Source organism: Phalaenopsis equestris, unplaced genomic scaffold, assembly GCF_001263595.1.
Source record: "Phalaenopsis equestris unplaced genomic scaffold, ASM126359v1 Scaffold000282, whole genome shotgun sequence".
Classification (NCBI taxonomy): domain Eukaryota; kingdom Viridiplantae; phylum Streptophyta; class Magnoliopsida; order Asparagales; family Orchidaceae; genus Phalaenopsis; species Phalaenopsis equestris.
This window is the reverse complement of record NW_018164724.1, coordinates 199,615-215,091: the sequence shown is the minus strand read 5'-3', so window position 1 is coordinate 215,091 and position 15,477 is coordinate 199,615. Positions and strand designations below refer to the sequence as shown.

The 15,477-nt window shown below is 32.6% G+C and overlaps 1 protein-coding gene across 3 annotated transcripts in view; it reads left to right on the top strand.

The window, feature by feature from the left end:
• The window catches only part of LOC110024949 (carbon catabolite repressor protein 4 homolog 6), a 52,072-nt gene extending 38,124 nt beyond the window's left edge, over window positions 1–13,948 (top strand). Inside the window, exons 9-17 of one of the 3 annotated variants that reach the window (XM_020725148.1) lie at window positions 2,993–3,085; window positions 3,517–3,549; window positions 3,645–3,727; window positions 4,115–4,433; window positions 4,520–5,317; window positions 6,874–6,959; window positions 9,086–9,170; window positions 9,548–9,616; window positions 13,681–13,948. In XM_020725148.1, the coding sequence (XP_020580807.1) occupies window positions 2,993–3,085; window positions 3,517–3,549; window positions 3,645–3,727; window positions 4,115–4,433; window positions 4,520–5,317; window positions 6,874–6,959; window positions 9,086–9,170; window positions 9,548–9,616 (1,566 nt within the window). In that variant the 3' untranslated portion in view covers window positions 13,681–13,948. Of the gene's footprint in view, window positions 1–2,992; window positions 3,086–3,516; window positions 3,550–3,644; window positions 3,728–4,114; window positions 4,434–4,519; window positions 5,318–6,873; window positions 6,960–7,255; window positions 8,279–9,085; window positions 9,171–9,547; window positions 9,617–13,668 lie in introns of those variants that run through there. The other 2 variants (XM_020725149.1, XM_020725147.1) reach the window with 2 other exon arrangements.
• The last annotated feature ends 1,529 nt before the right edge of the window (window positions 13,949–15,477 follow it).

Here is a 15,477-nt window from a genome sequence, read left to right as displayed (position 1 = left end):
GTTATCTTATGTCGTTAATCCCATTGGATGACAGTCTTAAGCTTAAGGGCTTGAAATTAACCTCTAGATGCCCTATGTGATGATGGAGGAGGATATAACACACATTTTCTTTGAGTGTGCTTTCTCTTTGGAGGTCTGGGATATGGTTGGCGCTCACTTTGATTTCTCTTGGACACATAGAGGATCTTTAACTAGTTATTTATGACAATGGAAGGATTTTGATGCCTGTAAGGGGAGGTTTCCCCTCCCTTTTGTTGGTTTTGTGATTCCTTTGGAACTCCAGAAGTTTTAAGTATCACACCTCTCCCCCCTCTATTACTATGGTTGCTGCATATGTGATTGCCTATTATGATAAAACTTTAAGAGCTAGCTCTTCCGTGGTTAAAACCACCAAGGTCCCTCGGCTTATTTTGTGGGCTCCTCCGCATGCTAATTATGTGAAATTAAATGTTGATGGTTGTTGGCATGCTAACTATGCTGCGGTTGGGGGTTTATTTAGAAATTTTGAGGGGAAATCCTTGTCTTTTTCGCTTCCCCAGTTATTGCCGAAACTTTTTTGGCTGTTGAATGTTGGGGAGTCTTTTTGGCTTTAGTGGTGGCCATCATCTTCAATTTTCGTAAACTGGAGGTGGAGATGGCTTCAAAAATGCTTTATGATATTTTGGTTGGTACTACTTCTCCTCTTTGGGATTTAATTGGTATTTTTAAAAGAATAATGATCCTTATAGCTGATAAACATCTTGAGGTTAGATGGAAGTTTATTCATAGAGAGGGCAATTCTCCTGCAAATTGGCTTGCTAAAAATGCAGGGGATACTTGTTACGTTGGCACACATCCCACTGCCCATCTTCGAAGACTCATCATTGGAGATACTTTAAATCTCTCCTACATTCGTTTCTAAGTTTTATGGGCTATATTTTCGATTTGGCTGGACTTCGCTGTTTTTCTCTCATTTTTTGGCTTGTTGGTTGGCTTGGCTGGTTTTGCAATATTTTGCAGGAGGATCTCTTTTTCGAAGACAAAGGCTGGGATGGAGACTTTGCTCTTGGACGCGGCATAGAGGACGCCTCCTGTTCATGACCTTTTCTTTTTTGTCTTCCTTCAAATACTTCCATGAGTACTTCCAAGATATAAAAACACACAGGATTACTATTTTTATTTTGGTTTTTTTTTTCTGGTTTTCTGGGTATACCTGTATTTTGGAGACTATTTTTTGTGTGAGTTATACTTAGGGAAGAGGGACCCCTAGGAGTGAGTCAAATGTATTTTTTGTGTTTTCTAGATGGGGACCCTCTCCCCCCCTAACCTTGTACTTTCTTTTTAATTATTAACGCGTAGGGAGCCACCGCTGCTCTTTCCAAAAAAAATAAAAAAATAAATAAATAAATATATATATATATATATATATAATAGGATCAAAGAACTACTTGTTCAACTCAATCAAGATAGTTAAAAGTTTTTTTAAATAAGATAATATTTTGCTCACACAATAACCACAAATGATTTCAAAACTAGAAAATACAGAAAAGTACATTAGAGACTTAAAGACAAAACCTAACAGTGTCGAAATAAAAAGTATCAGGTGGTGAGAGAGCGACCCAATTTGGTTTTGCCTCTGTCTCTAGTTCTAAGGAAGTAGCACGTTAATAAGTTGGTAATATGATTGTCATTACCAGTAGTAACCAGTGTATCATCCAATATGTTCTCGAGCTGGAGTCGGTCTCCATTCTTCTTCTTCCTTCTGGTATAAACCTGTCATTCCTGTTCCGAAGATTGGCTCACCTGATCTTGGTCTAAAGTGTGCTGAAGATGTGTAGGTTGTTGAATATTTGAAGCAATTACATGTTGTATAGGCTGATCTATTATTGGATCAAAGGAACACTCTCGTGTGTCTTGACATGTAAGTGAGCCTTCTTATATATATATATATATATATATATATATATATATTTGTGTGTGTGTTTTATTATTTAAATATAATTAAATTAATTAGAACTTATTCAATTATTTATATTTAATAATAATATAGTGTAATTTCATATCAATATGCATATAAACTTAATTCAATCTCTTCTTTTTTTTATTTTAATGAACTAGTTTATTAGTAATTATTTGTTATTTGATTAAAAAAATCTTACTTACAACTTATATGTTATTTTATTTATTTGGTATAAATTAGTTAGATGCTAATTTGAAATTTATCCAGTTGCTTATTTATTTAGTTTTTAAAATAATTTGTTAATAGCTTTATATATAAAAAAAAAAGAAGTGATCATTTTAGTTTTTAGCTTATTTATTAGCTTTATATGAAAAATCATGTACACATCATACAAAAAGTTATGTACTCATTCAAATTTTTAGCTTATTTAATTAATATAAATAAGCCAAGTATGAAAAACAAGTATGAACACATATATATATATGATTATATGGAAGCTCATCTAAAGCTCAGACTCAACATGTACAACTTATGACTCATCCAAGCCAAGTCCAATTCATGACATACTCGACTCAACTCGGCTTTATTACAACCCTAGATGTAGCAGCCGAGCTATTTCAGATCATATCGAGCAGATTTGATTGTCACATTTCTCAAATGTATTTCCAAGGAGTTTGGGGTTTAATCTTCTTATAATTTTTTTTTGCTAAACTTTTTCATGCTATTTTATTTAATCAATAACCCTGTGCAATCTCCGGGCAGCATTTTAATGCCCAACAACTTTCACTTCACGTTCATTAATTTATATTGTTGGCAAATACTTGCATTTATTCACGCTTCATGCATTTAGTTGCTGATATAAGTAGAACTAATCCGGAAGTGCAAAAAACTGTAATATTTTACTGCATATGTGGATTTTTCTTAATGCTTAGTATAAAATAACGTAAAGCCTGCACGAATGTTTCTCGTAGAAACAAATTATTTATTATTTTCTATTATTGAAGTAGCAAAAGTTATGCTTTGAATGTTGTCTAATTTCCATAGTATAAACAGGTGAGGATTCTCTTTGATCGAGCATCTGTTATCTCTAGGGCTTGGAATGATGCTCCAGTTATTGTATGTGGAGATTTCAATTCTATACCAATGGTAAGTTATTATTGTTTATGGCTTTCTTTGCCTAATATTTTAGGGGCATTTACATACATTACACACAATTCTTATGTATTTACATACTTCATACGTGAACTTTCATATTTATAGATATAGTACTCAAATATTTAGTATCACATAAAAAATAGCACGATCACCACTTCTCAAATGTGAAATACATTTTTTCATGCATAAGTTTAAAACACTAAAATGTTTTGTATGTAAACATGAAAGTTTAGATGTGAGAAATGTAAATAAATAAGAATTGTTTACTGGGTATGTAAATTTCCCAATATTTTACAGCTGAATCTGATTTCATAAATCTGCATGTTTTGTGAAAATTCATTTGCTCTGGGTTGTTTATTTTTTTCACTTTCTTCTCTCTCCTATCATATAGCTTATTGATATTATTTATGTATTTCAATCAGAGCCCCCTCTACAAATTTATAGCTACGCGAAAGGTATATCTTCTTCTCTAAATGATTCGTGAATAGTCTTTTACCATCTTTGTATTGTATAAATGCTTTGAAATGTTTTGTTTCTTTATGATTTGTAGTTGAACTTGTCGGGTCTCACCCGAGACCAGATATCAGGACAATATTCTGCTACATTACACAATAGGCCTTATTTTCGTTACAGGTATAGGTGAACATAATCTCTATGTTTCAAATTTAACTTTTAATCAATGTAATATTTGAGAATAGTTACTTTAAGTGCAAAGTGCTAAATATTTCTCTGACTATTTACATGTAGCTATATTAGTACTAGAGTCCATAAAAGTGTCAAATCAGTCCCTAGACTTTTTAGAACGAGCTTGAAAGTCCCCAAGGAGGATTATTTTAGCCTCCATTAAAGGAGTCTGAGGATTGAATTGATATTTGTATAGAGTCATAATGGCTCCATACAAAGAGTCGCGGACCATTTGACACTTTTCTCGTTCATGTAAATAAAATTTACCTTCTAGAACCTGGTTGAGCTTCCGAAAAATTGCAAATTTTTTGTTTAGAATTCTATTGTGCTTTTCAGACCTCAGACTTTCAGCCGTTATGGTAGTGAAGGTACATTTGGTGACAATAAGCATAATATGGGAAACTCATCTCCAATTGAGAAACCTGCTGTGACATTGTATCAAGATTTAGAACAAAAGTCTCGTTTGCAGATGTCACCCTGCGCTACTGCCATCAAATTAGGGGAAGCCGAAATTTTTGGTCACCAAGGTGGTGAAGTAAGTTCAACCTATTTGGAGTTTGCAAATATGCCCAGTAGAACATCTGAATTTTTCATCCAGCAGAGTATTAACCATGCTAGTATAGATGCTGAGAAGAATAGAGAAGAGGCTCATAAGGTTAGTTTTGATGACAATTCTTTTCCTCTTTAGAAGTTCAGCAGATTCTAATAGCAGATACTAATTATTATTATTGATTGTGACAGAATATTTTGGTTAAACCTTGTTCTGAAGGCCTCGAGGTTTCTCCGGGAAATGTTGATTTTGCAGACGAAATAAAACTGACTTCTAAAGACAATACTGTAAACTACAACAATGTTGGTAATTCTCCATTTTTTCATAGCAATAAAGATGATTTCTCTACCATGGATTCTAGTAAGGCAGATGATTCTTTTTCTGAAAAGAAAATTTACACTTCTGGTGCAAATCTAGATGTGCAAATAGTAGAAAACACTGAGAATCCTGGCAATGGAGATAGGCCGGATCCATGTGATTTTGCGCGTTCACATGTGAGTCATAGAATGGGTATTAAATCTAATATTGAAGTTGAAAAAATAATTGACAATATGAATTCTGTTGGGGACAGTAAAAATATTGCCTCGGAAAATATTCCTGAAGAAGCACCTGCTCTTTGTGGTAATTTAAGTAGAGATGCAACTTCAACAGAAAACAGGGAGTATTCTAAGCTATCTGGTTTAGATGAGAATGTAGACGGCCAGTCTCCCGTGGTGTTTGGCATGGAGGAAAATGCCGATCCCAATTTTTTTAAGGAACTTCTTGGTATGGAAGACGACAATCAAATTACGAAAGATGTTAGTTCGCCAAATTTGGAGCTTCAGGAAGATTCGTCGTTTTTTCCATCCAGTGCCGTGTTTAATGTTGAGACGAGTTTTTATAACCCTTACTGCTGGAGCCCAATGGAAATGGAGATTGCATCAGGAAATGCGAAATGCACGGTTGTTGAACATACTTTGAAGCTAAGGAGCGTATACACAGATGTTGAGGTTGTAGCTAATTACTTCTTGGGGGCATTTACACAGACACCGCCCAATTCCTATGTATTTACATATCTAACACCTAAATTTTGATTTTTATATTTATGACACCCAAATCTTTCATATCATATAAAAAAAACCACTGTTATAACTTAAAAAAAAAGTAAATACAACTTTTCATGCATAGGTAAGGTGGCTTATTTGTAAAAATTGAAATTTAGGTGTTATATATGTAAATACATAAGAATTGGGTGGTATGTATGTAAATATTACTCCTTTTGTTTTTCGATACATTATCTATGTAAAATTTGTTGCATAAATGTTCACATTTCATACAGAAAATAAGCTCAGTTTTCGTGAAAAGTAATTAGTTAATATCTATATTTTAAGTACTAAGTATATATGTATGATTTTGTATCAACTCATCTGTTTTACAACATCTCACATAATGGCAATACCATAGCTTCAACAAAATTCCCTGCTTCAGTATTATTGAAGGTTGTATTTAGTTCATGAATAACGATATGCATTGAGAGAGGGTTAGTTATACAGCAAAAATTGATGAAACCTCATCAAATTTTCAAGTTCTCTTGGCTGATCAAACCCACAAGTGACTCGCTGTTTATTCTCCATCCATGCTTAATTTTAAAAGAAATATCAAAACAGTTGGAGCAGATTATAGGAAAGAGAAAAGTATCAAAACAGTTGCTTGACTTTTTGTAAGGGTGATTTTAGTTCTAAAGTCTATGAAAGTGTCGAGTTAGTCCCCTAATTATTTTAAGGAGAGCTAAAATAGTTCTCTTAATGCACTATTTCAGCACATATTCAAAGAGTCTAGGAGCTCTCTTAATGCACTATTACATCAGAAGTACTAGGATCACTAATTTTTTAAAAGTGAAATATACCTTTTTCTGGTATTGGTGTTTAATAACAAGTTGTCATAAATGTAAATATCAAACTTTAGGTTTTAGATATGTAAATGCGTAAGAATTGTGTTATGTATGTAAATTTCCCTTTATTGAAACAAGGTTTATGCTAATAGGCTGTTTAAGTTCGAATTAAAAAGACAATTAGCATTGAATTAATCGATGAGATTTCACATTTTCTGTTTTGTGAGTATTAATGCTTCACAATCATGGCGATCATTTTTCATTGGAACCAATGTAAAAGGAACAGTAAGGTCCGGTTTGGCATCAGTTTGATTTTCTGTTTTTATTTTTGTTTTTACTTTTCTTGTAACTTGTTTGGATAGTATAATTTTTATATGTTTTTTTTCTTTTTAAAATAAGTCTTATTTTTAAAAACACTCAAAACATCTTTAAGACATTTTTTTTGTGTTGTTGAAAACAACTATCACAATCAAACATGCGTTAATTTAAATCGATGCATAAACAAAACAAAATAAAAATAAAAAATAGAAAACAAAATATAAAAATGATCCCAAACGGGCCTGATGTTTTTTTTTAGTGCATTAAGATAATTACAATACTCTATTAGTGGTTGTGATTATTATGTTATTTGTTCCAGAAAACTGTCGATTTAGTTTGTTTATTTTTATTTGACAGGATTATACGGGGACAAAAGACTCGAGTAGAGAGCCTCAAGTTACTAGTTACAACCAGCAATTCATGGGCACAGTTGACTACATATGGTTTGTCTTCTAACTTTATTCTTTGGTATGTTGTAGTAATCGTCTAAATAAAGTTGGAAAGAAAAAAAAAAACTTTCATTTGAGATTTCTTGTTTTCCAAGGAGTTATTTTATTAAGTTATAATATAAATATTTTCATAACCAAATTTAGAATTTTGCCCTTAGGAGCCATGTGGTTCGGTGTAATAAATGGAGTTCACATTTTTATTCTTAATTTGAAGATAAATGAAACTAATATAAAATATAATTGACGGCGGCTGACTAGCTTTGGGGGTGGGCCATGGTGGCGGTTGGCAGGCAGTCGAAAGGGGATGAGCAGGCGTCATGCATGGTTGGCTTGGTTGTAGGCGGCGGCGGCAGGCGGCAGGCGGCGACAAACAATGATGGTCTGCGACATCACATTGGGTGGTCGCATTGGCCTACATTGTTTGTAGTTGATTTTGAAATTCCCGGAATGTGACCAATTTCATATAGTCAAAACAAACTACTGTTTGGAGCGGGCACTTGGTGGTGGTGGTTGTGGGCCTGTGGTGGTGGTTGGTAGGCTATTGAAGCCGGATTGGCTGACGGAAGTCCATGGGACAACTATGATGGGAAGCGACGGGCAATGGTGGTTGGCGGCAGCATAGTGGATGGTCACGGTGGCTGCAGCAGCTTAGATGGCTGCCACCTTTTGCAGTGTATTTGAAAATACACTTGAAATGAACTATAAAGCGCCTTTGAAATTCACTTGCAATTTTACTCTGAATTTCTTTTTCAGTCAAACAAAAATCCAAAATTTCAAAGCCCTTGCATTTCAAATGCAGTACCCTCTTTTTTTAGCCAACCAAACAATCCAATAAATTTCTAACGAACATCCTCAAATAGTTGAAATGAGACTAATGATGATGATGATGAACATAATTGAGATGTCTGTTTTTTTCCAGCTTAATTGGACCTCATAATTGTTTTCAGAACTCTCAAAAAAAAAAATTTTTTATTATGCTAAAACAATCTGTGCCTCTCGAAATTGAAATTGAAAGAAATGTTAAACTACATTTGTCCATCAATAATCTTTTCTTAATGACATGCAATTTTTTGGCTATCGGTTTTCTCATTCCACAATATCTTTTGCTCAAGTTGTTTGAGTTGAAATTTGGAGCATCATCATAATCAACCTTATCCTGCTAACAAGGGGAAGAAATTCATTCTGCACTGTCTGCTTATAACCAACAGAGAATTTTTAATAATAATGTTATCAGGGGACATTGACATACATATGACACAATTCTTATGTATTTACATATCTAACACCTAAATATTCATATTTACATGAATGCCACTTAAATCTTTAACATCACATAAAAAAATCCCCATCACTATTTTTTAGAAGTGAAGTACACATTTTCATACATAGGTTTATAACACCAAAGTGTTATAAGTGTAAACATCAGTTTTAATTGTTAGATATGTAAATACATAAGAATTGTGTGGTTGTATGTAAATTTCCCTCTTATCAAAATGGGAAAGGGAGGAGCTGTGGTTATCACCAAGTTATCAGTATAGGTGAAAGTCAATTTCCTTCTATGCAATTTTTTCCAAGCATACACATGTCAATCCAGCCAGGTATTTTACAAATCAGATATGCCTTTCTAATAGCATGAATCTTTATTTTCCTTCTATGTACTGGAGTATAAGGAGGTGGAAGTTCAAATCTAAATTAGATTCAATTTTTGAAATGATATTAATCCAAAATAATAAACTTTATACTATAGTGTCAATTTTGTCCCTTGACTATTTACATGGGATCCTTTTTACCCCCGAGTCTATAAAAGTGTCAAATTAGTCCCCAGACACTTCAAATTGGGGTTGAAATAATCCCAACAGAAGACTATTTCAGCTCATATTAAAAGAATTTGGGGACTAAATCGACACATTTATGAACTCTGGGACTAAAATAATCCTCTACAATGATTCGGGAACTATTTTAACACTTCTCTCATTTATAATAAACTTAAGAATCATTTCTAATCCCAGAAAATAATTCGGATAAATTTATTTTGTGCTTGTTCTGGTGAAATTATTGAGGCAATATCATCTCTGACATGATTTAAAGCCATTGAAGCACGCGCTTGATGAAAAATTCAGGTGTTCTGAAGACCTTCAGACTGTTAAAGTACTTGATACAATTCCGAAGCATATTTTGCAGAGGACTTCTGGCTTTCCAACGCAGGTTGTGCTCTTGTTCTCCATTTGGGAAATTTACATCCGTAGCACACAATTCTTATGTATTTACATATCTCTCACCTAAACTTTCTTATTTACATATTATTTACATACATAGCACTTTACATAGCACTTTAGTGCTTTAAACCTATGCCTGAAAAGATGTATTTCACTTCTAAAATTTTGTGATTTTATAGATTTGAGTACCATGTGTGTTAATATGAAAGTTTCGGTGTGAGATATGTAAGTACATAAAATTTGATTGCTAGGCTAGGTATGTAAATTCTTCTTTCCTAAAATATTAGTGAAATTCTAAGAATTTATCTCAGAAAATTTACTGGAAATAGTTATTAAAATTGCGTTTCTGATTCTTTTCTTCTGCAGAAATGGGGAAGTGACCATATTGCATTGGCCTGTGAATTGGCATTTTCCAAAGTTTCTCAGACCAAATAGGTTCAACTTTTATACTATTTTTGTTGCAGTATATCTATAATGCAATTTTCCATGCAACTTTTTTATTTATTTTTTTTTTATAAAGTTGTTGCGAAATAATTAGTGCTTTATTCACATAATATTATGGCGCTAAAATAGATTTCAATTTCAGCTATAAAGTAAAACCTGTGGTTATTTATATCATGTTTGTATTTTTTCTTATCTTATGCATAATGCAACTAGAAACTAGTTCATTTTTGCCTATGAGTTCTTATTTTTTAATGTAGGATTATAACCTGCAAAGAATTGCTTTAGAAAGATTTGCATTATGCCATGCATTTTCTCCTGATTTACATACATATGACTCAATTCCTAGGTATTTACATATCTAACACCGAAATTTTACTTTACATTTATATCACCAAAATATTACATCTCACATAAAAAATAATGGCATCATAACTTTAAAAAGTGAAATAAATCTTTTCATGCATAGGCGGTATGTATGTAATAACTAAAGTTAGGTGTTAGATATGTAAATACATAGGAATTGAGTGGTATGTATGTAAATCTTGCAGTTATTAATCCAACCTTTTTGTAGCCTCAGGAAATAAATAGTAATAAGAACTTGGTCCTTGCTAATCCTCTGAATTCTATCAATTAAATCAATTCCAGCAGTGTACATGGGATTTCTTCTTCAAAGGAAAGGTCAACTTTTCTTTAGGCAAAAAAACCAAAACCTGAAGAGTAAGAACTCAAATTTATAACCTAATTTGTCAAATGATTTCTCTAATCTTCCTCCTCGTTTGAAACCATAGCCCTAAACATCAAATACACCTTCAAAAAGAGTTTGTAAGTTGTGGCTTTCATCTGATTTCATAGGGCTGTCATAAAAGCTCATCGTTCACGAGTAATTTGTGTTCAGTTCGCTAAATAACTTGTATTTGATTCGTTTGTTAAGCAAGCAAGCTGATCACTAACCATTTTTTTGAGCTCCATTTATAATCAAGTCAAATAGGAACAAACTTTCGTTCAATCGTATTTCGCTCCTTTTGGCTTGAATTAACTGAATAATTAAATAAATAATATCATTATAACATTTGTTTATTGGTTTTTTTTTTATCTTGTTTTTAAAAAATTTAAATTTTATTATTTTTTTAATTCATTCATGTTAACTATTAGCCAAACACGAGCTGAAATGAATAAACGAATTTGAATCAAGCTAAACATGAAAATGTTATTCACAAGCCTACTTCAAAAAAAAAAAAAAAAAAAGAAAAATATCCATAAAACCTAAAATCCTTACATATGCATGACAATATGTATTGCACATTTTAAAAGCTATAATAGTGATATTTTTTGATGTGATATGAAAAACTTGGGTGGTATAAATATAAAGTAAAGTTTAGTTGTTAGATATGTAAATATATAGGAATTGGGTGGTATTCTGTAAATGCCCCCAAAAGAAAATTGTAGGATGATTTGTTGAAAAAAGATCAGTTGGATCGACATCATTTTCGCTTGGTAAGAAGTTTGACAATCTTGAATAGGAGCTCTTAGTAAGGCTTCATAGACTTCTTCGGCTTAGAGGTTTATCGAAACCCTGTAGAACTCATCCCTGTTTTAGGAAACTTAAAAAGTCTAGTGCTGCTATTGGGTATACTGAATTCTGCTAGCTCTAGTTTTATTTTTGGGGCATTTACATACATGCCTCGCAATTCCTATGTATTTACATTTCTAACACCTGAACTTTGAGCTTTGATTTTACATTTATACCATCCAGATCTTTCTTATCACATACATCACCATTTCATGCATCGGTTTGGTGGCATATACAACAACAACAACAACAACAAAGCCTTAATCCCGCTACGTGGGGTCGGCTACATGAATCCTTTTTCTTTATTGCGTCCTATTTAGTGTCGTATTTTCATTTAGTTCTAGTAAATTAAGATCATTTTTAATACAATAAGCCCAAGTCTTCCTAGGTCTACCTCTGCCTTTCTTAACACAAGTCGAATCTAAAACATCTACTCTCCTAATCGGATCATCAGATGGTCGATGTTTAATGTGACCAAACCATCTAAGACGACTTTCTCTAATTGTCTGTCACAGGAATGGTTTGGTGGCATAAATGTAAAAATTAAAGTTTAGGTGTTAGATATACGTAAATACATAAGAATTGAGTCGTATGCACGTAAATCTTCCTTCTTTTAAAAAAAAATAGACATTGTTAGTGTGTTTGGCATTTGTTTAATCTGAGAACTACCTAGTATGAGACCTCTTGATGTATCTTGAAGTCATTAAATGTAGGTGTATTCACATGAATACCCACCAATTCTTATGTATTTACATATATTTTAAATTCATACCACCCAAATATTTCATCACATTAAAAATATTATTATTTTTTCTTTTTTAAAAAATGCAAAATGCCTCTTTAATACACAAGTGAGATGATATATATGTAAAAATTAAAATTTAAGTCTTAAGTATGAAAACTTATAAGAATTAGGTGATGTATATGCAAACCTTATATTTACTTTGAGATGAGTGCAATATCAATTTTAATTGATTTTCCCATCTCAACTGACCGAAAGTTATCGCCGCACGTGCCACAAATTTCACGTGCACTGAAAGCTATCAAACATCTTAAAACTTGATGAGTGGTACAGATAAGATAATGCTTTAAATTTCGTGCAGTAAAGGCTCTAATCTTGAATTTACAAAATTTTTTGTGAATATAAGGCTAATAAAGCTCGAGAATCATAGAAATCAAGAAGAAAATACAAAGATTTAACGATGTTTGGCAATTTTCCTACGTCTTCGGGAGCTGAGCGGCGGCTTCTTTAGATTTTACGAAAAGAGTACAAAAATCCCATTTAGAATTACAATATACCATATATATATATATATTAATTACAAAATTACTTTTGTATCGTACCGCGACGATGTAGAGCCCGCACCCCCGACCCACATAAAGAAACTCTCCCGATTTGACAGATGCTTTCGCTCCGTTCCGCTGGCTAGCTCCGTTCTGCTCCAGCTCATACCTAACAAAATGCATGCTGCCATGGATGCAAAGAACATCTTAAAAAAATAAATAAATAAATAAATGCTGCAATGAAAACTGAACAAATCTGTAGCCCTTTTCTCTTAGTGAAATCTGAATTAATGATGAATGGATTATAAGAAAAGATTTATGTAACAATGCTTCAAATTTCCTGTAACAAAATCCAACAACCTTGATGATTGAAATTCCACATAACCTAAAAGCTCCTCTCACCTCCCATCTACTCTTCCTCAATCTTCACATCTTCAGGGGTATCTAAGGGCGGATTTCCTACCGGATGATATAAATCAAGATTTCACGGATTTCGGCTATAAATTCTGGATTTGCTAAATCCTACGAACCATTGGATTTAACTTTGCGGGCTTGAGATTTAACTTCGCAGGCTTCCGAATGTCTGTCTATCAGGCATTGCCTCATCTTAACAGTCATAACGGCTTTTTAAATTCTAACAGAAATTGTAAAATAGTCTTGTTGGATTTACAGGATTTAGTAAATCTGTTTCCATACAGATTACTGGATCGAACTCATTCAGGATTTCCTAATAGCTTAAATCTCTAACAGTGAGCCAAAACACAGACACCTATTTCAGAAAACAAAAAAGGGATCTCATCTCTGAAACAAAACAAATTGAAATAAAAACTATACCTTTTCTGATATTTCTAAACTGAGAAGATGAAAGATTGCATTTTTTTACTCTTTGAAACTCCTGCAAATAGGAAACACTCAAAGAACAGATCTTTATTGTTTCAGCAGAATCTTAGGCGTAATAAGCTCAGGGTTCAGCGTTCACTATAACCTAGCGGAATTTGACCGTCCTCTCAGGCGAGACCTAAGTGGTGTCTAGAAAATAGTTGAATTAAAAACGATTTCTACCAAGTTTATGAATTATTTGATGACTGAAATCATGCACAATTTCAGCAATATTTATGCAGATTTGATGAAGGTTTGGACAGATTTTCTTAATGCATTCTTATGACTGTTTAATGGCTGATTTGTGCAGATTTTCTTACAGGTTTATGTGAAGACTTTGTGGCTAGAGACCCGCATGGGGCAACTTATTTGGTGCGATACGGTGCGTTTTGAAAACGCACTCAGGCCTGTTTGGATAAACTGTGTTTTGACAATTCTTCTGCTTTTTCAAACCGCTAAATCAGTGTTTTCACGCCGTTCATGACTAGATGCGGTGTTAGTTTTCTAGTTGCGGTCTAACTTTTTCCAAAGAAAAAAAAAAGTGTAATAGCCATCACAGTTTTTGAACAACAGATTATTTTTCAACAGCTTATCAGTAGTTTTTATTAATAAGTTGCAGCTGTCCCAAACATACGTATTGTGCATGCAGATATCAAATGGACTTTATAACTCATTTGAATGACGAATATATAGAGAATTTTGTGGCTAAATGTACGCGGATTTAAAACAAAATAGGAGAATTTACACATTTATGTTAAAAAATACCACCATTTTAACTTCTCTCTCTCTCTCTCTCTCTCTCTCTCTAGGAAGTACACTATTTCATGCATGATTTAAGTGGTATGTATGCAAAAGAAAATGATTTTTAGGTGCTAGATATGTAAATACATAAGAATCGGACAAGGATACAAATCTTCTTAAAACTGAACCACTCAATTGCTGTGTATTTACATATCTATGGTCTTTGAGCTTAATTATTTACATTTATACCACCCTTTTAATTTTCAAAAAATGCATATAAATGGTGGAATGTATGTACCAAAAAATGAAATTTATTTCTATTCTATTTTTTAATTAATAATTTTAATAGATTATATATATATAATTTAATTATTTTGAGCCAAAATGAGCCAAACATGACGAGCCAAACGCAAATTTACAAAACTATATTCGTGTTTGGCTCATTTATATATCGAGCTCAAAAAAAAAAAATAAGAAAAAAAAAAATGTGTTCGTGTTCAATTAGTTAACTCAGTGAATAAAATCGAACACGAGGTTCTTAAAAAACCTTAACCAAACACGAACTATTTCTAAACAACAAGCAAATTTGACAGCCTTTGTTTAGCTTCGAGTTTAGATTTTAGTTACCGATTGATTAATTTTTTTGCAAGATTCACTTTAATTTATGTTAATTTTAACTTTAGATTTGGATTTAAAAGTAAGCATAGTTTTATATTAAATTAGGTTTAGGTTTAAGTAGTAATTTTAAGTTAATTTTTTGAATGTATTGTCATTTAATTTAAAAATTATGTTCAAGTTTACTTTAATATTCATTCGGGTTCATTTTAAATTGGGTTTATTTAATTAGCTTTAAATTTAAGTTGATTTTAATTTTGATCTGAACTAAGGGTTCGTTTGGGAGGGCGTCTGGAGCGCGGTGCGTGGACCGACCGCGAAGTTCGGCGTTTAGGAGCGTATTGAGGCAGTCGCGTCTGACTTTTTTGCTTAAAAGTCGATTGTGGGTAGAGCCCCGCGGCCTGCGTTCGCGGTTGCCTTTCTACAGAGCGAGCCTCTAAATAATTAGGGTTAGAGGCTCGCTGGGAAAGGAATTAGCTAAAGGAGCATATTCTCAACCCTTACCTGCCTTTTTATATAAAGCACACTTTATTTTGCATTTTTTTTTTTAAATAATTTAATATTTAATTAGAAAGAAATTAAAAAAAAAAAAAATAATTTAATATTTAATTAGAAAGAAATTAAAAACATTTAATTAATAATATTAAAAACGACCAAACTTTGTTCTGTTCGTGAATGTCTAAGTGTTAAACATTTTTTAAATAAGATTTAATTAAAAATAATTTTAACTAAAAACAAATTTAATTTATTTTTATTTAAATTT